The 22059-nt window shown below is 49.8% G+C and overlaps 1 protein-coding gene across 4 annotated transcripts in view; it reads left to right on the forward strand.

Moving 5' to 3' along the window:
* ARHGAP27 (Rho GTPase activating protein 27) overlaps window positions 1-19715 on the forward strand; it is a 38744-nt gene extending 19029 nt beyond the window's left edge. For 2 of the 4 annotated variants that reach the window (XM_077164067.1, XM_077164068.1), the window contains 15 exons: window positions 1520-1924; window positions 2114-2296; window positions 2584-2664; window positions 2738-2821; window positions 3190-3257; window positions 3589-3679; window positions 4184-4288; window positions 11247-11345; window positions 16016-16127; window positions 16250-16375; window positions 16460-16558; window positions 17416-17493; window positions 17579-17713; window positions 17879-17984; window positions 18104-19715. In XM_077164067.1, coding sequence (XP_077020182.1) covers window positions 1520-1924; window positions 2114-2296; window positions 2584-2664; window positions 2738-2821; window positions 3190-3257; window positions 3589-3679; window positions 4184-4288; window positions 11247-11345; window positions 16016-16127; window positions 16250-16375; window positions 16460-16558; window positions 17416-17493; window positions 17579-17713; window positions 17879-17984; window positions 18104-18281 — 1950 coding nt within the window. In that variant the 3' untranslated portion in view covers window positions 18282-19715. The remainder of the gene's footprint in view (window positions 1-1519; window positions 1925-2113; window positions 2297-2583; window positions 2665-2737; window positions 2822-3189; window positions 3258-3588; window positions 3680-4183; window positions 4289-11246; window positions 11346-16015; window positions 16128-16249; window positions 16376-16459; window positions 16559-17415; window positions 17494-17578; window positions 17714-17878; window positions 17985-18103) is intronic. The other 2 variants (XM_077164069.1, XM_077164070.1) reach the window with 1 other exon arrangement.
* Window positions 19716-22059: the final 2344 nt, after the last annotated feature.

Raw genomic sequence — 22059 nt, forward strand, 5'->3', positions numbered from 1 at the left:
CCCATATACACTCTTGGGCACTAGTGTAAGCCCTGTGTCCGTGTCCCCTGCTGCATTCCTAGTGCCTAGGACAGTGCTTGGCAAAAAGTAGGCAAATCTTTGTTGGACAAATAGACATTTTTTTTCCATACCAGGCATTTCATCAGTCCCAGGGAGAGGCAACCTTGAACAGTATGTTTCTGCTCTCGAGGAGTTTACAGCTTAGTGAAGCTGTCACAGTTAACAGAGAAACTTCTGTGGTTTTTCTTTCAACAAGGTTTATTGTACAAAATTTCAAAGCTGTAGACAAATTTAAAGAGAAAACAAAAACAAATCAACCCCTATAATCACATGGCCCAAAGTTGACCTCTTGTTAGCATTTTGGAGGTGTTTTTTAAAACACGAAATTGGAATTCCTTGAAGTTTTCCATTTTGAAATCTGTTTTTCCCCTGGAACATGATACATTCTTATAAAATGATAACAGTCCCCACATGCTGTTCTGCTGCCTGGGCTTTGATCATCTGACCCTTGAGTGAGCTGAGGGTGCTGGGCTGGGTGTAGTGAACACATGGGAGGGGAAGGCCAAGTCACCTACCCTGGTTGTGAGCAAGAATTTTCAGACTTGAACTGGCATCCGAGCTGAATTCTCCAGAGGATCAGCCAGATGAGAAAGGGGTGAGGGTGCCACCTGAGCAGGCATGGCATGAGCTGAAGCCAGGAGGAGACCCAGCCAGGAGCCTGGGGACCTCTAGCAGCTCCACACTGCTGCTGCTTCAAGTTCAACGCAAGGAGCAAGGTGTGGCAGGAAATGAGGCATGGAGCACAGGTGATGGATGGCCTCTTGTGCTCTGTTAAGTAAGGCCTCAGACTTTACCCTGTTGGCAACCTGGAGCCAGGAGGGGGTTACGTAGGACGGCACCACAGCTGAACTGGGCTGATAGTCTGTGGGACTGAACAAGCACCCCTTAACCTCCTTTGCCTGGGGAAGGGGCTTTGCCTCACTTTGCCCCACCCTTACCCTCCCATCAGACTCTCATCTCTCCCTGCCTCTCTCCTTGTCTGGAGTTGACCCAGAGGCAGTGCTGACTCCAATCCCAGAGTTTTCTGGGCTGGGAGGAAAGGAGGGGTCCCCAGACATGTACTTAGCCTTAGAAGGCAGCAAGTCCTTGCCCCCATACTACCTGAATGCAGCCTGAGAGGGGACAGGTGCCAGGTGAGTTCTCTGTTTCTGCCCAGCCTCTGACTGGCCCCTGTGAGTGCACCGTGGAACTCCATTACTGGTATTTTATTCTTGTTACTAAGTAATGTAATTGACCCAGACATCTGGGGCACTCCATATTTTTATAAAGCACTTTCAAGAACACTTCCTCATTCTCTCTTCATACAATCTCCAGAGATGGGCAAGGCAAAGGGCACCCTGGTAGAGACTGCTGCTTGCTGAAGGTCCTGCAGGTGGCCAGGGCGCCGCAGATGGCCAGCACCCGGGTATGTGTGACGCCCGAGCGCCCCTGAGAATCCCGTCTCCTTCTCCTGGCGCAGGCGGAAGAGCCCCCGGAGCCCGTGTACGCCAACGTGGAGAGGCAGCCTCCGGCCACGTCCCCGCGGGCCGCCGCCGCTGCCCCCCGCCCAGGCCCGGTGTGGGAGACACACACGGACGCGGGCACCGGGCGGCCCTACTACTACAACCCGGACACCGGCGTGACGACCTGGGAGTCGCCCTTCCAGGCTGCCGAGGACGCCGCCAGCCCGGCCACCTCCCCGGCCTCCGTGGGCAGCCGCGAGAGCCTCGAGGCCGAGTGGGGCCAGTACTGGGATGAAGAGAGCCGCAGAGTGTTCTTCTACAACCCGCTGACGGGCGAGACGGCCTGGGAGGACGAGGACAACGACGACGACGAGCTGGAGATGCAGCCGAGCCTGAGCCCCGGCAGCCCCCGGGACCAGCGGGTGAGGGGCGGGGCCGGGGGCGGGGCCGGGGGCGGCGGAGGCGGGCTTGGAGAGCCCCCGACTCCGCCCCTGCCCCCCCCCCGCGAGACCCCCTCCCCCGGGCAAAGGGTGAAGGGGCGGGGCCTACCTGGCCAGGGGAGGGCGGGGCTGCCTCCGAGAGCCTCTGACATGGCGTCCTGCTCCCTGCAGCCCCCCACCCCTGAGACCGACTACCCTGAGTTGCTGACCGGTTACCCCGAGGAGGATTATTCCCCAGTGGGATCGCTGGCTGAGTCCGGCCCCGCCTCCCCCTTGGCCACGCCCCCCGGCTGGTCCTGTCACCTCGGCCCCGACAGGCAGACCGTTTACACCAACCACTTCACCCAAGAACAGGTAGGGGTGGGCGGGCAGATGGGCCCAGTTTCCATGCCTTGTCTGCCTCACGAGGTCCCTCTCTCCAGCCCCCCAGTCCTCACTTATCGTTACCCCCCTCATTAGGAGATATCCCAACCCCCTTTACACTATAAACTGCTGTCCCCCCTCACTAGCTATTGGCCAGCCTAATACACTGCAGTCACCAGCTCCTGCCCCTCCACACTCCCTGGTGCTACCTTAGACTCTGGTGGGGAGGAACCTCTCAAGGGGTGGGTTGCCGGCTCTGACGGTTCCTCTCCCTGCAGTGGGTGAGGTTGGAGGACCAACACGGGAAGCCATACTTCTACAACCCAGATGACTCCTCAGTTCGGTGGGAGCTGCCCCAGGTAACTAACTGGGGATGGGAGAGTGCTGGGGAGAGAGGAGAGGATTGCAAATGACAGTGCCCTTCTCCCCTAGGTCCCCGTCCCTGCCCCTCGAAGCATCCGCAAATCCAGCCAGGACAGTGACACCCCAGCCCAGGCCAGCCCCTCTGAGGAGAAGGTGAGGGACAGAGCATATAGGTCCTAGCAGGGATCCCCACAGAAGAAATGGGAGGGTCCTAGAAGTCCTGGGTGGTTAGGGACTGGCTCGAGTATGTCTGTCTTCCCCACAGGGCAGGTTGAATGAACGTGGGGGTCTGGGTCTTCCCATCCCCAGAGCTGGACAGATTGAGAGCTGGGTGAAATCTTACCTGCTGCTGCTGTGGAGGCAGGCACCCCCAAACCCCTGCCAGAGGGCTGGGCCTGGCTGAAGAGGTCCCAGAGGAGACTGAGGCCCAGGCTGTGGGCAACTGCTGGCAGAGGGCAAGACTAGCCTCTGCCCCCTTGGCTCACCTCTTACTTGCCCCTCCTTTCCCTTCTCTCTCTAAGATGAAAACCCTGGACAAGGCGGGCGTACTACATCGCACCAAGACGGTGGACAAGGGGAAGCGTCTGCGGTGAGAGCTTGTCTGCCCCCAGGCCAGGGCAGGCTCTAATGAAGAGACTCACTGAGCACTTCCTGTATGCTAGGATCTTATGAATCCTCGTAGTAACTTGGCAAGAGGTCCTCTTGTGAGAGGTCCTTTTAGTTAACTGAGGCACCGAGAGAAAGGGTCTCACCCAAGACCCCTTGGGTATCAGTGTTCGAGTTAGGAGTCCAGCCCCCAACGTGGGTGCCCCTGGCTCTGTTCTAAGCTCTGTACCCTGCTCCTGGGAGTGGTTAGCAGTGGGAGGAGCCTTAACCCTGCTGCTTCCAAGCCCCAAATCCATTCCCTCACCCCTACCTAGGAAGAAGCACTGGAATGCCTCTTGGACAGTGCTGGAGGGTGGCGTCCTGACGTTCTTCAAAGACTCCAAGACCTCAGCTGTGGGCGGCCTGGTGAGCCCAGGTCCCCAGGGCAGAGACCTCCATCTGCCCTGACCCCAGTGGGTCTTTATCTAATCTGGTTTGTCAAGTGCTAAGTCTGGGACAATGGAACATGAATTTCAAAGAAGCTGGGCCTTGGCAGGGAGGGAGGTGATGACATCAAACTTACCCCAGGACGAGTAATTCCAGCCACCTTGGGGATGGAAACAGTCCTTGAGGGTGTATGGCTCCAACCCTGCCAGCAAGGAGACTGGGGGCTCAGCACCCCATCTCACAGGGATGGGGGGTCCTTTCTCCTTTTCCTCTTCTGAGTGAGCAGTAATGGACAAGCCAACCAGCAGGCTCCATGGTTAAGAAGCACCAGGAATTCCTGGGTCCCCTCCCACAGAGCTGTTGCCTTGCTGTGCCAGTGACCCTTTCGTGTCCCTGGAGCCAGAGGGAGCCTGGGTGCTGTGGCTGACTTGTCTGAGCAGAGGACTTCCTGTAACCACACCCGTCCTTCCCCCTCTTCCACAGAGGCAACCTTCCAAGCTCTCCACCCCTGAATACACGGTGGAGCTGAGGGGGGCCTCTCTCACTTGGGCCCCCAAAGACAAATCCAGCAAGAAGAATGTGCTGGAGGTAAGTGGTGGGGTCAGGAAGAGAGAGGGAAAGACTTTGCTGGGGTCTGGGATCCTTACTACTAGCCAAGCCCTGTTGGAAAAAGCGGGGGCCTGGGGGAGTTGGAGTTGCAGTTCTCGGGGCTCAAGACCCATCTGCTCTACCTCAGGGATCTGTCCAGGGTTCCTGGCATCACAGATTCAGACTTCCCTCTCCAGGAGCTGAGCTTATCAGTTCTTGGACCCCGAGGGTCATGTGGAGTAGGCATCTCTGGGAGACAAGCTGCTGTCATGCCTGGAAGGGCAGCCTTCGTCCAGGGCACTGTGTCCTGAGATAGGAGATTCCCCATCCCCAAGCCACTCCCTTTGACAGGCCAGGGTGGGAAACCTTCTCTAGCTGATCAGAGCCCAGTTTCCAACTGGACCGGGTCCCCAGTAAATAAACCAGAGTAGTAGACATGCCTGTCGGGCTCCCCTAGAAGGAAGAGAAAAGCCAGGGGGTCCCAGGCAAGGGGGTCACCATGTCATACCCTTCACATGCCACACCCACCACTTCACTGTCCGAGTGTTGTTTTGTTTTTAAACTACCGGACTCCCACCTCAGTCTGCAAAAGTTTTAAGGTAGCATACATCAAGAACACATACGATGAACTGGTAAAAGCCTATAAAAAGCCAGGACCAGCAAGTTAGAGAAGGGAGTCACAGATGAAGAATTAGTGGGCAAGTGATGTACAGGTGCTAAGGTGATGTGCTGAAAAAAAAATTTAGCCCCAATTTTCCTAGTAGCCAAAGTGAAAAGAAAAGGGCATTCAGTTACATGGCTCTTGTTGTTGATAAAATAAGTAATAAAGCCTACCCAGATTTTGAGGGAATCAAGACTTTTTCTTAGCCCTTAGCTCTTAAAGACATTTCTCATGTGTAACTCTGTAAACATCGGGTCTAGAGGGACAAGCCCACTGTCCTGAAAAGAGCTCCATAAGGGGCTGGTAAGAGGACTCTTAAGGCTACTTCAGGTAGTGTATTATGACAAAAGCCAAAAAGCATGACCTTACATCGCAGCTCAGAAAAAAGCAATTCTGAAAGGTACTGAATGTATAGTTTTCTAATGATTCACTGAGCTTTAGTCAATTCTAGAACCAGAGTATCCACAGAGCAGAGCTGGGGAACTGGTTTCATCTCATTGACTGTTCTGATTGGTATGTCTGGAACCTTCTTGAGAAGAATTCTGGAGTCTTGTCCAGGCTTGGCAGGGTAGTGTCCCCTCCCTGTCCTACAGAAATGTCCTTCGAACATTCTCTATAAATGTATCCTCTCTGACTGGGCTATTTTTTATTATTATTAATTTTTTTTTTATTAGAGAAGTTGTGGATTTACAGACCAATCATTCATAAAATACAGGACTCCCACACACCTCTCCACCACCAGCACTTGCATTGGTTTGGAAAATACATTCCAATTGATAACACTTTTTTAGTAATTCTATCTTTTTTTAACAGCAGTCACATTTGTTACAATTGATGAAAGATTTTTAAAATAGTACTATACTGTCCATGGTGTATATAAGGGTATTTTTTCCCCATATTCCTAACCTACTTTTTTTCATGCATGTCTTTATTTTATTACTCATCTACCCATACACTGGATAAAGAGAGTGTCAGTTGCAAGGTTTTTACAATCACATGGTCACATAATAAAATCTATATAGTTATACAATCTTTATCAAAGATCAAGGCTACTGGATTGCAGTTCAGCAATTTCAGGTATTTCCTTCTGGCTATTCTACTACACTAGAAACTAAAAAGAAATATCCATATAATGAGTCATTAGTCACAATCATTTGTTGAATCCTAATTTCTCAGTTTCACCTCCTCCATCTTATTTGATCTCTCTCTCAATTTTTAGGGAGACCATGAAAATGACCATTTTAACTTCTTTATGCTGGAAAAGGGTGTCTACCTTATGGGGAAAGAGTATTGAAACTGGTTGATATTGGAGAGACTGGTACCTCAGGGTTTCAGGGCTTATCCGACATAGGAACAATCTGAAGGCCTTAAGTTTCTGAAAAAATAAACTTACAAAATAAAACTTTTAGAGTCTTAGATACAGCCCGGGGTATTCTTTCGGGTTTTCAGGAATGCCTTTGGTTAGGACTAGGCATCCTGTGGCAATTTGCAATATCTGGCTGAAGCTTGCATAAGAGTCACCTCCAGAATGACTTCTTGGCTCTCTTTGAAATCTCTTAGCCATTGAAACTTTATTTTCTTTCATTTATTTTCCCCCATTTGGTCAAGAAGACCTAATCCCATGATGTCAGGGCTAGGCTTATCCCTGCAAGTCACGTCCCATGTTGCAGGGAGACTTACACCTCTGGGAGTCACGATTCACCTAGTGAGTTTACCTGCAGAATTGGCTTAGAGAGAGAGGGCGTATCTGAGCAACAAAAGAAGTTTTCTTGGGGTAACTTTTAGGCATAATTATATGTAAGCTTAGCTTCTCCTTTGCGGGAATTAATTTTCATAAGGACAAGCTCCAATATCAAGGACTTGGCTTATTCAATTGGGAGTTCCTAAAGCCTGAGACAATATCAGCAACTTCCCAGGTGGGGAAGTTTAATATTTCCACGTTTTTTTTTCCCCAGTCCCTCAAGGGGACTTTGCAAGCACTTTTTTATTTTCTGCCCAAAATACTCTAGAATGTATTAGGGAATTACATTAACCTATACAGAGTGACAAGATCTCATTCCTTATTCTAGAATCCATGTAATTAGCTTGCTTAAATAAACTAACCAGGCAGGTTAAATTAGATAGTATGCTACAGAAAATTTAAATTTTTGACAAAATAAACATCTCTTCTTTTGGTCTCACACAGAAGTTGAAATGTTAAAATACAGACAATATCATCCTTTACCCTGTATTCTGATTTACCTTAGTCCTAACCAGATCTGCTTCATTCATATCTCTAATTGAAGTCTGATCTCTTTTTCAGCTTCTTTGATAGTTGCTGTACGGGGTAATGCTGACTTTCAGAGCTGCAGAACTCTAACTCTGAGTCTCAGGTGTCACACAGATACCTCAAGTTCCAGGGAATTACCAGTTTATACACAAAGATCACAGCATCTCAGTTAAAACTCAGGAATACATGTGATTGCTATAAGAGCTTACAATCTAGGAACCTTTACAATGAGCCTTGTTAAACATTCTTTACTCCTTAATCATTGATTGCCCAATCTCTGCCCACTTTCTATTTCCTGATAACCCATGCTCTCGAATTCAATTCTCAGAGTTTGCTCATTATGGTTAGTTTATATTAGCAAGACCATGCAATACTTGTCCCTTCGTTTCTGGCTTATTTCTCTCAACGTAATGTCCTCAAAGTTCATTCACCTAGTTGCACGCCTCACAACTTCTTTCCCTTCTGCAGCCGCTCAATATTCTGTCTTATGTGTACACCATAGTTCACCCTTCCATTCATTAGTTGATGTACCCTTAGGCCACTGCCATCCATTGGCAATCATGAATAATGCCACCATAATCACCAGTGTACAAATGTCCATTCATGTCCCTGCTGTCAGCTCTTCCAAATATATACCTAATAACAGGGTTGCAGGATCATAGGGTACCCCTATACTTGGCCTCCTGAGGAGCCACCACACTGCCCTCCAGAGGGGCTGCACCATTCTACTTCCCTACCAGCAGTGAGTAAGTGTATCCCTCTCTCCACATCTTCTCCAGCACTTGTATCTTTCTGTTTATTTTTTAAACAGTTTTATTCACACATTGTACAAACCACCCTAAGTATACAATCAGTGGCTCCTGGTATAACCACATTGTTATGCATTTACACTACAATCTATATGGGAACATTTCCATTTCTTCCACAAAGAAAGAAGAAAGAAACAATAACAACAACAAAAATTCCATACTCCTCTGCTATAACCCTCTTATTGACGTTTAGCTTTGGTATATTGCCCTTGTGACAATTAAGGAAATAATTTTAGAATGTTACTGTTAACTATAAACCCTACACATTCATTGTATTTTTCCATAACCATCCCATTTTAACACCTTGCAATGCTGACATTTTTGTCCCTCATGCCAAAACTTTCTTATGTTTGTACATCACCATCATTGTCCACTCTAGATTTTGCTAATTTATACAGACCCAGTTTTTATCCTCTGTCTTTCCTTTTGGTGTCATACACGCCCCTAGCCTTCCTCTTTCAACCATACTCACACTCAGCTTTGTTCATTATACTTACAGAATTGTGCTATCTATTTCTGAATCTTTACAATCAACCTTGTTAAGCATTTTGTATTCCTTCAACAACAAATGCCCAATCTCTACCCTCTTTCTATCTCCAGTAACCTGTGCTCTCAAATTTAACTCTCAGAGTTTGCTCATTATTGTTTTTTCATGTTAGTGAGACCATACAGTATTTGTCCTTCTGTTGTTTCGCTCAACATAATGAGCTTATTTCGCTCAACATAATGTGCTCGAAGTTCATCCATGTTGTTGCATGTGTCCAGCTGGGCTTTTGATGAAAGTTTCAGAATAGATACTTCCAAGTTGTCTTTTTAGTCAGGGGCTGGAAGGCAGCTGGTACTCCTGGAAGCTGTTCAAGCTGTTGGGACAATCTTGAATGGAAATCCAGGAGCCCCTGCCTCCACTCTCCCTCCACTCAAGAATGGGCTGTAGGCAACGCCAGGGTTTTTCTCAAGAGACAACCCCAAATTTTATATCATCAAGGATGGCTGGGTTAATTGGGCCTGGGAAATTTTCATAGCAGGACTTCCTAGTCACCCTAGAGGCACAGAAAACTTCAGTAACAGTCCCTTGAAAATAGCTTGTTTGGGGCAGGCAGCCTGCCTGTGCATTCACCAAAATGAATGATTTGTGAAATATGTTGTTATGGAACTATAAAGCTTTGCCTTCCATATGAAATGTTCTAATATGAACTTATTATGTTTTGAGAGAGCTGCCAAGAGTAATGGTTCTCATTTTAGAATCATAGTTGATAGGCCATTTTCTGGAATAATAAACAGCAGGTCCCTCCTCTGCTTAGAGCGAGGCTGTGTTATCTGCCTGATGAAGATTCTCTAGACTTGTGGTGGGAGGAGGTGGGACATGCAATTTTTCTTTTTAAAACAAATATTTAAATACTATTCATGTATAAGCTAAAAGTGTAGCCATGCCATTTCACACTTACTAGGATGGCTATTTAAAAAATAACAAATATTGGCAAGGATATGGAGACATTGGAACCTTGTACATTGCTGGTGGGAATGTAAAATGGGGTAGCTGCTGTGGAGAATGTGGGACAGTTTCTCAAAATGTTAGACATAGAGATGTCATAAAACCTAGCAATCCCATTCCCAAAGGAATTGAAAGCATATTCGTACACGAACTGTACTCATATGTTCATAGCAGCATTATTCATATTAGCCAAAAAGTCGATATAGTTAAAGTGTCTATCAACTGATGAATTGATAAACAAAATGTGGTTTACATACAGCAGAATATTATTCAGCCATAAAAAGGAATGGAGCTCTGAAGCATGCTCCAACATGGGCAAACCTTGAAAATACTATGCTGAGAGAAGTAAGCCGGACATAAAAGGACAAATTATTATATGATTCCACTCACAGGAGGTATCTTAGAATAGGCAAATTCATAGACACAGAGAGCAGATTAGAGGTTATCTGGGGGGTAGGGGGCGGATAGAGAGTTGGTGCTTATTGGATACAGACTTTCTCTTTGGATGACAAAGTTTGAAAATAGAGAGTGATATACAACAGTGGATATAATTTAAGGCCATTCAACTGTATACTTAAAAATGGTTAAAATAGGGGGCGGGAGCCAAAAGACAGCTCTGTCTGGTTCTGGAAATTGCTTCCTGTTGTCTGAGACCGTTTCTGCCGACCCTGACTCCCGCTGGCCCCAAAGGGCAGACTTGGTGTGAGCTGCCGCCACCAAACCCTGACATTAACCGTGAACCCATCCGACTTGCCACCCTCCTTGCCTTGTTCTTCAGAGAATGTGTAAGGGAATGAGGACACTCAGCAGCTACTCCAGGACAGAGTAGCCTGAGCCGATGAGGTTTGCTTGCTCCTCGGAGTGTAAAATAGCCGGTTTGGAAACCCCGACTTGGGCTACTTAAGAAAGAACATGGCATATGGTCTGGATGCAACATCCAGCAGACATACAGTGCTGTGTGTGCTACCATTTACAAATGTAGTAGAGTGGGCCTGCGCATTTCCCTGGAGCGAATAGGGTGAATTGGTTGGCAGTCCCCTCCCCACCCCTCCCCATCCTGCTAGTTGAAAAGGGCTTCAAGGAATCAGTCCTGTGTCACCAAATTTCCCCCTGGCATTTTATTTGAACTACACTTGTTGATGAAGTGGGCTGTAAGAGGATGCCTTGCCCAGGCTGGGGTGTGGGAGAGGGTGGGGGCTCCTGGCTGCAAAGGGTGGAGCAACACCCTTAGGTCCACTGCGTGTTTCCAAGGCAAGGGAGTAGAGAGTGGGGTGCTTGCTTTTTCCAGCATCAGCCCCGAACTGCTTTCAAAGCCTCTCTACATTGTCCTCTCTGTTAATTCTATCGACCAGGCCCAGGGCCTCCCCGGGGCAGTTTCTTTCAGTTAGTCTTTAGCAGGCCACCGCCCTGGGCGAAGCCTGCCTGTTCTTTGGTTCGTGGAGGGCAGGCTGGGGCCGGGGCAAGCCATGCAGCTCTGTGCTCAGATCCGTGCTCTGTCATTCATTAACTGTGTGCGTACACTCGCTGAGCCTCAGTTTGCTCATCCACAGACTAGCGCTGCTGTCACCTGCTGCTTTGAGAGAGGTGGAATACCCAGGCCTGGGGTTGAGGCCCTTGCTCTGACTCCCTGGCGCAGACAGGTCCCCTCCGTCTTTATATCCCCGTGGGGCGTACCGCTGTGCAGACCCAGGGAACCAGAGATGACCGGGTGATTTGTGTCCCTGCAGCTACAGAGCCGCGATGGCTCGGAGTACCTGATCCAGCACGACTCGGAGGCCATCATCAGCACCTGGCACAAGGCCATCGCCCAGGGCATCCAGGAGCTGGTAGGCAGAGCCTGGGGCTGTCAAGGCTGGGGGTGGGGTGGGTGGGCACCGTGGTGCAGACAGTGGGGCCCTCCCTTCAGGCATGGGGGTCTCCCTGGTGCCAGTGGGTAAGTGTCCCTCCCTGCAGGTGCAGCCGCCACTCCTTGTGGCTGAGAGGGCAGGAGGGGCTGCTGAAGCACAACTTCCCTAAGTGTGTGCCTCAGACCCTGGGTTTGGCCTGCAGGAGGACCTCCCAGGTAGGGGGAGGGGAAGGGGCACCACCTAGGCCACCCCATGCTGTGCCTTTGGTTATGGCTTCCCTGGAGTGTATGTCCCTGATTTCCACGACCTTAGATTTCTACTCAAGCCCTTTCATCCACTGCTTTATCCACTTTGGGTGTATGTAGCCCCTCACTTTAGGCCCCCAGCACACAGGAGAGAAGCTGCATGACCCTAAGGCACTAAGCTCCCCAGCACGACCCGGAAGGCACAGGACAGTGCTGTGGGGATCTCCGGTCAGTGTAGGAGAGACTCCTCCCCCAAGACCACCAGACCCTGCCTTCTCAGCCCCTGTCTGTGCCTGAGGGATGGCAGACTGGCGAAGAGTACAAGCCCTGGCCTCACCCCTTAGATGCCAGCCCCACCCCCACCCCAGGTCCAGATCAGAAGCTGACCCTGCATCCCCAGCCCCACCCTGAGCATGAACTTGCCAGAGCACCCATTCGGGGCCCTTTCCTCAGTGACCCCAGGCAGAAGGGTATGAAGACAGGCAAGCGAGAGTCCCCAAGGAGGACACTGGTCTCCTAGAAAAGTCCCCCAAAGAGTTAGACTCTGTGTGGGTGCTTTGGACAAAAGTAACAGAACGCCCTACTCAGCTGGCTGGGTAGGGCAGGGCCCTATTAGCTTACATAACAAGTAGCCCCAAGTCTATGGCCCAACAGCTTCACCAGCTTACCTGGTCCCTCCTCTCCACTCTGCCCCTCCCGGAGCCAGTTGCCTTCCTGGTCTGGAGCTGGCACAGCCCATGGCAGCCCATGACAGTGCGCAGAGGCAGGGAACGGGGCTTTTTCTCTTCCTTGTTTTTCCCAGAAGCTCCCCACATCCACTTTTCCTCACCTGTCATTGATCAGGATCACGTCACCCCCTAGGTGAGGGAATGAGACCATCATGATCAGTTTAGGTTCAACTGTTGGGGCTGGTGGCGGGGCCACCTCCCCTAAGCACCTGGTCCACAGAGCAGGGGGGATACACAGGCAAAAATGGGAGTCTGAGAAACATGGAGGGGCAAATGGGTGCTAGCTGGACACCAAAAATGCCCGCTACAGGAATGACAGTGGGGATCCCAGTGATCTTGGTCCTAGCAGGGTTTTTTTTTTCCCTTTTATTTTTGAACATTTTTTAAATGTGAAATATAACATATAAATGCAGGAAAGTGATAAATTTCAAAGTACAGTTTAATATCTGTGTTAAGTTATGGAGGACATTTCAAAGTTTGGTATGGGTTACAGTTCCACAATTTCAGGTGTTTCCTTCTAGCTGTTTCAATACGTTAGAGACTAAAAAGAAATATCTATACAATGCTTCAATAGTCATAATCAATTGTTAAATCCTATCTTCTCTATTACACCTCCTCCCTCTCACATGATCCTTCTCTCAATCTTCAGGGATATTTGGGCAATGACCATTCTGACTTCTTCATGTGGAAAAGGAGTGTTGACATATGGGGTAGGGAAATGCAACTGATTGATGTTCTTGGAGAGACTGGTACCTTTGAGATACCATGCTTATCTGGCAATCTGGAGGCTTCAAGTTTCTGAAAAATAAACTTAGTGAGTGGATCTTTTATAGTCTCAGATAGAGCGCTGAGATATCTTTAGGGTGGGGCTTGGCATACTGTGGCAATTTGCAATATCTAGCTGAACGCATAAGTTTGCATAAGGGTAAACTCCAGAATAGCCTCTCGGCTATTTGAAATATCTTAGCCACTGAAACCATACTTTGTTACATTTCCTTTCCCCGTTTCAGCCCTAGTAGTTTTTTTTAATTGATAAAACAAAACAACATACAAACACGAACATTTCCAACATATGAATATTCCATACTTGGTGTGCAATCAGTGGTTCACAGTATCATCACATAGTTGTATATTCATCACCATGATCAGTTCTTAGAACATTGCATCACTCCAGAAAAAGAAATAAAAAGAAAAAAGAAGAAACTCATACATACCATACCCCTTACCCCTCCTTCTCATTGACCACTAGTATTTCCATCTACCCAATTTATTTTAACATTTATTTCCCCTATTATTTATTTATTTTTAACCCATATTTTTTACTTATCTGTCTATACCATAGATAAAAGGAACATCAGACACAAAGTTTTCACAATCACAAGTCACATTGCAAAAGCTATATCATTATACAATCATCTTAAAGAAATATGGTTACCGGAACACAGCTCTATGGTTTCAGGCACTTCCCTCTAGCGTCTCTAATACACCTTAAACTAAAAAAGGGATATCTATATAATGCGTAAGAATAACCTCCACGATAACCTCTTGACTCTGTTTGAGATATCTCAGCCACTGACCCTTTATTTTGTCTCATTCTCTTTCCCCCCTTTCAGTCGAGAAGATTTTCTCAATCCCTTGATGCTGAGTCCCAGCTCATTCTAGATTTCTGTCCCACGTTGCCAGGGAGTTTTACACTCTTGGAAGTTACGTCCCGTGTAGAGAGAGGAAGGGCAGTGAATTTGCTTGCTGTGTTGGCTGAGCAATAGGCCACATCTGTGCAACAAAAGAGGTTCTCTGGGGGTGACTGTTAGAGGCTAATTTTAAGTAGGCTTAGCCTATCCTTTTTGGGGATAAGTTTCATATAAATAAACCCCAAGATTGAGGGCTTGGCCTAATGACTTGGTTGTCCCCACTGCTTGCAAGAATATCAGGGATTCTTCAAATGGGAAAGCTGAATTTTCCCCTTTCTCGCCATTCCCCCAAGGGGACTTTGGAAATGTTTTCTAATTCATTGTTCAAATCACTCTGGGATTTATCGGGGCATCACACTGGACAAACCTACGAAGTCTCATGCCTTATTCAAGGTTCCATGTACTTATGGTGTTCAGCTAACCTGTTCATATAAGTTATATTAGGAAATGCACTAGTCAAAGTATAAATTTTGTACCAAGCATTTTTTGCTTTAGTCTCACAGAGAAGTTGAAGTTTCAGAATATGAATGACCATCCATTTTCAACACCCTGCAATATTGACATTCCTTTGTCCTTCCTTATGTAAAGACATTTTTAAATTTGTATATTTAGTCACTTACTGTGCACTATAGGCATTCCTAGGTTATACCATCTCAGTCTTTATCGTCTGTCTTTCCTTCTGGTTTCATATCTGCCCTCGGCCCTCCTCCCCCTATCCTTCTCACATTCAGCTTCATTCAGTGTACGTATATTATTGTGCTACAACCAGGTAGAATTGTGCTATCCATTTCTGAATTTTTACAATCAGTTCTGTTGCACAACTGTATCCCTTCAGCCCCAATTACCCAATCTCTACCCTGTTTCTATCTCCTGATGACCTCTGTTCTTAGCTGAAATTCTCCAAGTTCATTTGTTAATGTTAGTTCGTATCAGTGAGACGATACAGTATTTGTCCTTTTGTTTCAGGCTAATCTCACTCAGCATAATGTCCTCAAGGTCCATCACGTTGTTACATACTTCATAACTTTATTCTGTCTTATATAATATTCCATCGTATGTATATACCACAGCTTATTTAGCCATTTATCTGTTAATGGACATTTGGGCTGTTTCCATTTCTTGGCAATTATAAATAATGCTGCTATAAACATTGTTGTGCAAATGTCCATTTGTGTCCTTGCCCTCATGTCCTCTGAGTAGATACCTAGCAGTGGTATTTCCGGATCATATGACAATTCTATACTTAGCTTCCTGAGGAACCACCACACTGCCTTCCTGGCCCTAGCAGTTTTGCATATGGTTTTCTCCCAACCACACGGATGGCATGCTAGAGGAATTTGCCCTTTCATAGGAGGTGAGAGGAAAAGTAAATACCCTGAGAAACTGCCTCAGGGCAGAGTGACAGGATGAAACTAGAAGACAAAATTTAGAAGGATGGATTTCAAGAGTCTACTTTTTTTTTTAGGTTCAAAATGTCACGTGCCTATGTAGAAATGGAGCAGGCCCACTCTGACACCTATTCATCTGCAAATGATTTGGGGCTTTTTAACCTCTAATTCCCTATTAGCCAACACTGGGTGTAGTTTGGCTGTATTAATAGAGGTAGGATTCCAGATCCAAGGAGGTGATTCTGGCAATGTTGTTGCCAGTGCTCTGGCCCCAGATAGAATCACAGACTCAGACCTGGGAGCCATGTATTGAGAAATGTTGATGTAGTGGAGTGTGTACAAGAAGGAGCCCAGGAAACTGAGAAGAAGGGACCAGGAACTGGGAGATGCCAGGATAAGAAAGCTTGGGGGAGAACAGGATGGTTGTCTCCAATACCTGAAGGGGTCCTGGCAGCCAAAGGAGGGATATGTTCAGGAGGTCCCTTGTGGAGATAAGAGGAGTTAACCTGGGAAAGGGACGCGCTTCTTCCTCTCTGCCTGGGGATTTCCATGGCCAGCTGGCCCGCCCCTCGCCTCTCTGAGGCTGCGTGATTTCAGTCCGCAGATTTGCCTCACGGGGAGGAAAGTGAAAGCGGCAGCGTAGACTTCGGGTCGAGCGAACGCCTGGGAAGCTGGCGGGAGAAAGAGGACGATGCGCGGCCCGGCGGAGGTGTGTGTATGGGAACCGGGCTTATCTGGGAACCCTCTCGTGGGGCAGTGATGCCCGGGCTGGGCGCTGCCGGCCCCACCCCGGCATCCCACGGATTGGCTCGCCGGCCCGTTCCCCTGCAGCAGCCGCGCCCACCGTGGGCCCTGGGGGCATGGAGAGCGACTTCAGCAAGGTCCGGCACAAGCTCCGTAAATTCCTACCGAGGCGGCCCACGCTGCAGTCGCTGAGGGAGAAGGGCTATATCAAAGGTACCGGAGCCACGTGGAGGACAGGGCGTCGGTGGCGCAGGGCTGGGGCGCCCGCCGGGCGGCGCTGACGAGCCTCTCCCCCAGACCAGGTGTTCGGCTGCGCGCTGGCGGCGCTGTGTGAGCGAGAGAGGAGCCCCGTGCCGCGCTTCGTGCAGCAGTGCATCCGCACCGTCGAGGCCCGGGGTACGCCGTGACTGGCCCGGCCGGGCATTCCGGGCGCCTCGATGGCCACCTCCCAGGACCCCCTGTCGGAGGCTGGGCGCAGGGTCTAGGGGGAAAGAGTGAGAGGCCCTGTTCTAGTTTGCTAGCTGCCGGAGTGCAACACACCAGAAACAGAATGGCTTTTAAAAGGGGGAATTTAATAAGTTGCAAGTTAAGTTTTTAGGCCATGGAAATGTCCCAATTAAAACAAGTCTGTAGAAATGTCCAATCAAAGGCATCCATCCAGGGAAAGATACCTGGGTTCAAGAAGGCCGATGAAGTTCAGGGTTTCTCTCTCAAATGAGAAGGCACATGGCGAACACGGCATCATCTGCTTGCTTTCTCTCCTGGCTTCCAGTTTCATGAAGCTCCCCAGGAGGTGTTTTCCTTCTTCATCTCCAAAGGTCACTGACTCATGGACTCTCTGCTTTGTGGTGCTGCAGCATTCCCTGCTCTCTCAGATTCTCTCTCATTCTCCAAAATGTTTTCTCTTCTATAGGATTCCAGTAAACTAATCAACACCCACCCATATGGGTGGAGACACGCCTCCACCTAATCCATTTTAACAGCCACTCTTGATCACTCAAGATCACATCAAGATGTGACTCCCGAAGTCACATCTCTAGGGAGGTGATCTAATTACAGTTGCAAACATACAGTACTGAATAAGGATTAGAAGAAGCAGTTGCCTTTACAAAATGGCATTAGGATTAAAACATGGCTTTTCTAGGGTACATACATCCTTTGAAACCAGCACAGGCCCTGAGTAGGGATCATAGCAGGAGCTTTAGCCCCACCCCAAAACACATTACCCCACCCAACTCTTCCCTTGGCCCCAGGGCTGGACATCGACGGCCTGTACCGCATCAGTGGAAACCTGGCCACCATCCAGAAGCTGCGCTATAAGGTGGACCACGGTGAGCCTCGTCCCCAGCCCCTGCCCCAGGGCCTGACCGCCAAGGGGCACTGACCGTCCCCTTACCTATCCCTCCCCCGCCACAGATGAGCGTCTGGACCTGGACGACGGGCGCTGGGAGGATGTCCACGTTATCACGGGCGCCCTGAAACTCTTCTTCCGGGAGCTGCCAGAGCCCCTCATCCCTTTCTCGCACTTCCGCCAGTTCATCGCAGCCATCAGTGAGCGCCTGGGGGAGGTGGGGCGGATGGGGTAGGGGTGGAGCTGGCCTTCCTGGGGGGCACCCCCCTGGCCAGGAGCCCCAGGAGCCCGCCCCACCGTGCGATCACGGCTTGGCTGAGCCCGCTCTAGCCGGTCCTCGCCCGCTGACCCTTCCCTTCCCCCAGAGCTGCAGGACCAGGCCCAGCGCAGCCGCTGTGTGCGTGACCTGGTGCGTTCGCTGCCCGCCCCCAACCACGACACGCTGCGGCTCCTCTTCGAGCACCTGTGCCGGTGAGGGGGGGCGAGCTGCGCGGGGACAGGGAGCCGGGTTCTGGCTAGAAGACCCCCCACCCCCACGCTGGCTCCTAGCTCTCGCCCTTGATTCCACCCCGCTCCCGCCCCCGCCGCAGGGTGATCCAGCACGGCGAGCAGAACCGCATGTCGGTTCAGAGTGTGGCCATCGTGTTCGGGCCCACACTGCTGCGGCCGGAGACGGAGGAGGCCAGCATGCCCATGACCATGGTCTTCCAGAATCAGGTGGTGGAGCTCATCCTGCAGCAGTGCTCCAACATCTTCCTGCCGCACTGAGCGCCGCCGCCCCCGCGTCATCCCTGCTGCTGGACCCACGGACCTGGGGCTGGGGGCAGGAACCTGGATCGTGCCGTAGAAGCTGGGCAGCAGGACACCGCCCGCTGCCCTCGGACTCCGTGACCCTCCCGGCGCCCCCGGTCCGCAGGCCTGTGTGAATTCTGCACACCTCAGTTCGGAGGGTGTGGCGACTCCTGGTGGGCAGTTCGCAAAATGTGATTTTTCCCTTGCATGTCCGGTTTTGGGGTTAACTGGGTTCTGTTGGTTTACAGCGCCATCCACTGGGTATGCGGAAGAATGGGGGTGGGGCGGTGAGAGTTTATTTTCTGAGACAGGCCCATCCTGGGAAGGAGGAATTTGGGTGAGGAGATTCCCGGCTTCTTCAGGCCTCCAACTGGTCAACACGTTGGTGGAGACCCTGCAGGGCCCCTGCTCCATGTATAGACTGTGCAGGTCATGAAGCAACAACCAATGTCCCCACGTGGAAACAGGGCCCACCTGTTCCCTGCTGAGCCTGCCTTTTCTCAGGCTGCAGGAGGAAGCTCCTGCCAGGGCCCTTTGGCAGGCTAGCTGTGGACCGTTTCCAACTGCTTTCCCATTGGGGGTTCCTCCCTCTGGCCATCCGGAACCACCTTCTTTGTGTGCTTTATGCTCTACTAAACACCGCACCCTGTCCCTGCCACTCGACAGGCACCAGTTCCACACACAAACCCATTTTACAGATGAGGAAGCTGAGGCCTGCAGAGGCAGAGTGACTTGTTCAGGGCCCAGTGGCTAGTCCAACTCCCCAGCCCAGTCTTCTCCCACATGAGCACACAGCCCCACCCAACCCCCGACCCCAGGATGGGAGAACAGTGGGTTCTGTCTGAGCCCAGGGAGGGTTCTTTTCTGAGGGGAGGAGAAATAGCAGTGGCAGAAGCCCCCAGCCCCTCTGTCCTGGCTGCCAAGACTGCCTTCCTGAGTCTGCCTTGTCATGAAGCTGGGAGAGGCCTACAGGGTAGGGGAAGGAGGGCATCGACCTCAGGAAAGGAAGTGTGAACCCTGGGGGCAGCAGCTCCTCCCCCCAGCCCCATACACACAAGCCACCTCCATTTAAGGGCCTTGGCCTGAGCCCCACCCACTCAAGAAGCAATAATAGTTCATATTTATTGGACATTTGCACCACGCCAAGCATTTTACTTGGGTGATCTCATTTGTTCCTCACAGCCAATATTTATTGTCTGCTCTTCTGTGCCAGGCACTGTGCTCTGGGGTAGGGAGGCGACACACACTGCCTGCCCACCAGCTGATGGTCCTGCGGTGAGGCTGGCCCAACCCTCATACCAGCAGGGCCGGGGCAAGAGTACAAATGGAGGCCTCATACCATACGTCTAAATATTTTAAAGTTATAAATCAAGCTAACAAGTGTTAAATAAAATATGTTCTATTCTCCTACTTTGACAAATATCTTTTTATAACTGCCTGCAAAATAGGGACTAAGGTATACTCCCTTTGACTCTTCTGAGTTCCGCATCAGGACGTGGTAACACAGGGAGCCCTGGCCATGGCCCTGAGCCTGCCCTCCACCCCCACCCCCGCTTTGTCCCTCCTCAGAGTCATCCTGTCCCAAGGAGAGGTTCACATGCACACATGTGGACACTCCAGTCCATGCATGTCAACTGTCCACCCCCCCTGCAGCCATCTGTGCCTGCCTTGGCCTGCCCACAGTGGCACACTCCACCCTTGAGAGAATGGGCCTAGGGCCATGTTCTAGTTTGCTAGCTGACAGAATGCAACACACCAGAAATGGATTGGTTTTCAATAAAAGGGGATTTGTTTAGTTAACGTATAGTTCTTCAGAGGAAAGGCAGCTAACTTTTGACTGAAGTTCTTTCTTACATGGGAAGGCACAGGGCGATCTCTGTTGGCCTCTCCAGGCCTCTGGGTGCCAACAATTTTCCCCGGGGTGATTTCTTTCTGCATCTCCAAAGGCCTGAGCTAAGCTGCAAGTGCTGAAATGAGGTATGCTGAGCTGCTTGGGCTGTGCTACGTTGCACTCTCTCATTTAAACACCAGCCAATTAAATCAAACATCACTCATTGCAGCAGGCACACCTCCTAGCTGACTGCGGATGTAATCAGAAAGAGATGAGGTTCACATGCCATTGGCTCATGTCCACAGCAATAGAACTAGGCACCTTCACCTAGCCAAGTTGACAACTGAATCTAACTATCACAGGCCATCTAGTAAGAAATTCTAGGGTCCCAGCTATCCAGAGCATGGTCTAAAGGAAAGACCCCAGACTAGGAGGTCCCCACAGACTCCTTGCCCCATGGGGATGGTTGTAGACAGAAGGTCTAGGGTGAAACCTTCTAAAGCAATGACTCCCATGACTACCAGATCTCAGGGCAGAACTGGACAGATACTAATTGCTTGATAAACTACATTTGTGACAAGAGCTGGGAAGTAGCACAGGGTGCTCTGAAGATTACCAAGTTGTGACAAGGACCCAAGATGCTGCTACAGAAGCCACAATTGGGCCAAGCACTAAAGAATGAAGAAGAATTGTTTCAGTTTGCAAGATGCTGGATTGTGATATACCTGAAATGGAATGGCTTTTATAAAGGGGAGTTTTATCAAGTTGTAAGTTTATAGTTGTAAGGTTGTGAAAATGTCCAAATCAAGGCAAAGTTATAAAAATGTCCAAGTTAAGATATCCAAGGAAAGATACCTTGGTTCAAGAAGGCCAGTGATATTCAGGGTTTCTCTCAGCTGAAAAGGCACATGGCAATGTCTTCTGGCCTCTTTCCAGGAATCTTCAACAGCTTCCCCAGAGTTCTATCCATTCTGTGGACTCTGTAGTTCTGGTGGCTCTATAGCTTTTTCCAAAATGTTTCCCTCTTAAAGGGCTCCAGTTACCAACCCCACCTTGAATGGGTGGAGACATCTGCTTGGAAACCATCTAATCAAAAGTTATACCCACAATTGGTGGGTCACATCTCCATGGAAACAATAAAAAAGATCCTACCTAGCAATGCTGAATGAGGATTGAAGAACTTGCCTTTTCTGGGGTACACAACAGATTCAAACTAGCACAAGAATCAACCAGGCAAGGAGTTAAGGGAAGGGTGTTCTAGTTGGAGGGAACAGCATATGCAAACGCTCTGAGGCAGGAAGACTTGTGAGGTGAACAAATCTTTAGAGAAGACCATTATGATGAGCCTTAAAAGCCAATAGATGTGTGTGCAAGGTGATGCAGGCAGAGGAGAGAGTGTGCAGGACTTGGTGGGGCTGACTAGGTGTGTCCGTAGCCAAGGACATTTGGTCACCAGGGACGATGGGCAGGGGGAGGATTCCTGGGTGAGGTCTGGGAAAGGGTCATCTCCCGTGTCTTGCCAGGGTATGACTAAACCTCCTCCTGGGCTGTGAGTCCATCTTCTTCCTATTTTCAGGAAATATCCGCTATCACTGACCATTTTACTCTCCACTCAGTCAACTACTGTCTCGGGCTGAATTCCCCAGGAAACAGTCTCTGCGACAGAGAGCTACATGCAGGGAGTTTACTGGGACCTGCTCCTGGCATCGCACTTGGCAAGGAGGCTGCAGGATTAGGCCAAGGGAGATGCTGTGCCACGGCTCAGGCTCCTCTAAGGTCTCAGCCGACCCCACGGGAAGCCCTGGAGCAGGGAAGGCCCTCAGCCTTGTCCCATATTCAGGCTGGGGGGCCAGGCCTTTCGACCCCATGATCAGCCAGTCACTGGATGAGGCCTGCGAGGGGGAAGGGTGGTAGGGGCAGCAG

The sequence above is a fragment of the Tamandua tetradactyla genome, chromosome 6 (assembly GCF_023851605.1).
Source record: "Tamandua tetradactyla isolate mTamTet1 chromosome 6, mTamTet1.pri, whole genome shotgun sequence".
Classification (NCBI taxonomy): Eukaryota; Metazoa; Chordata; class Mammalia; order Pilosa; family Myrmecophagidae; genus Tamandua; species Tamandua tetradactyla.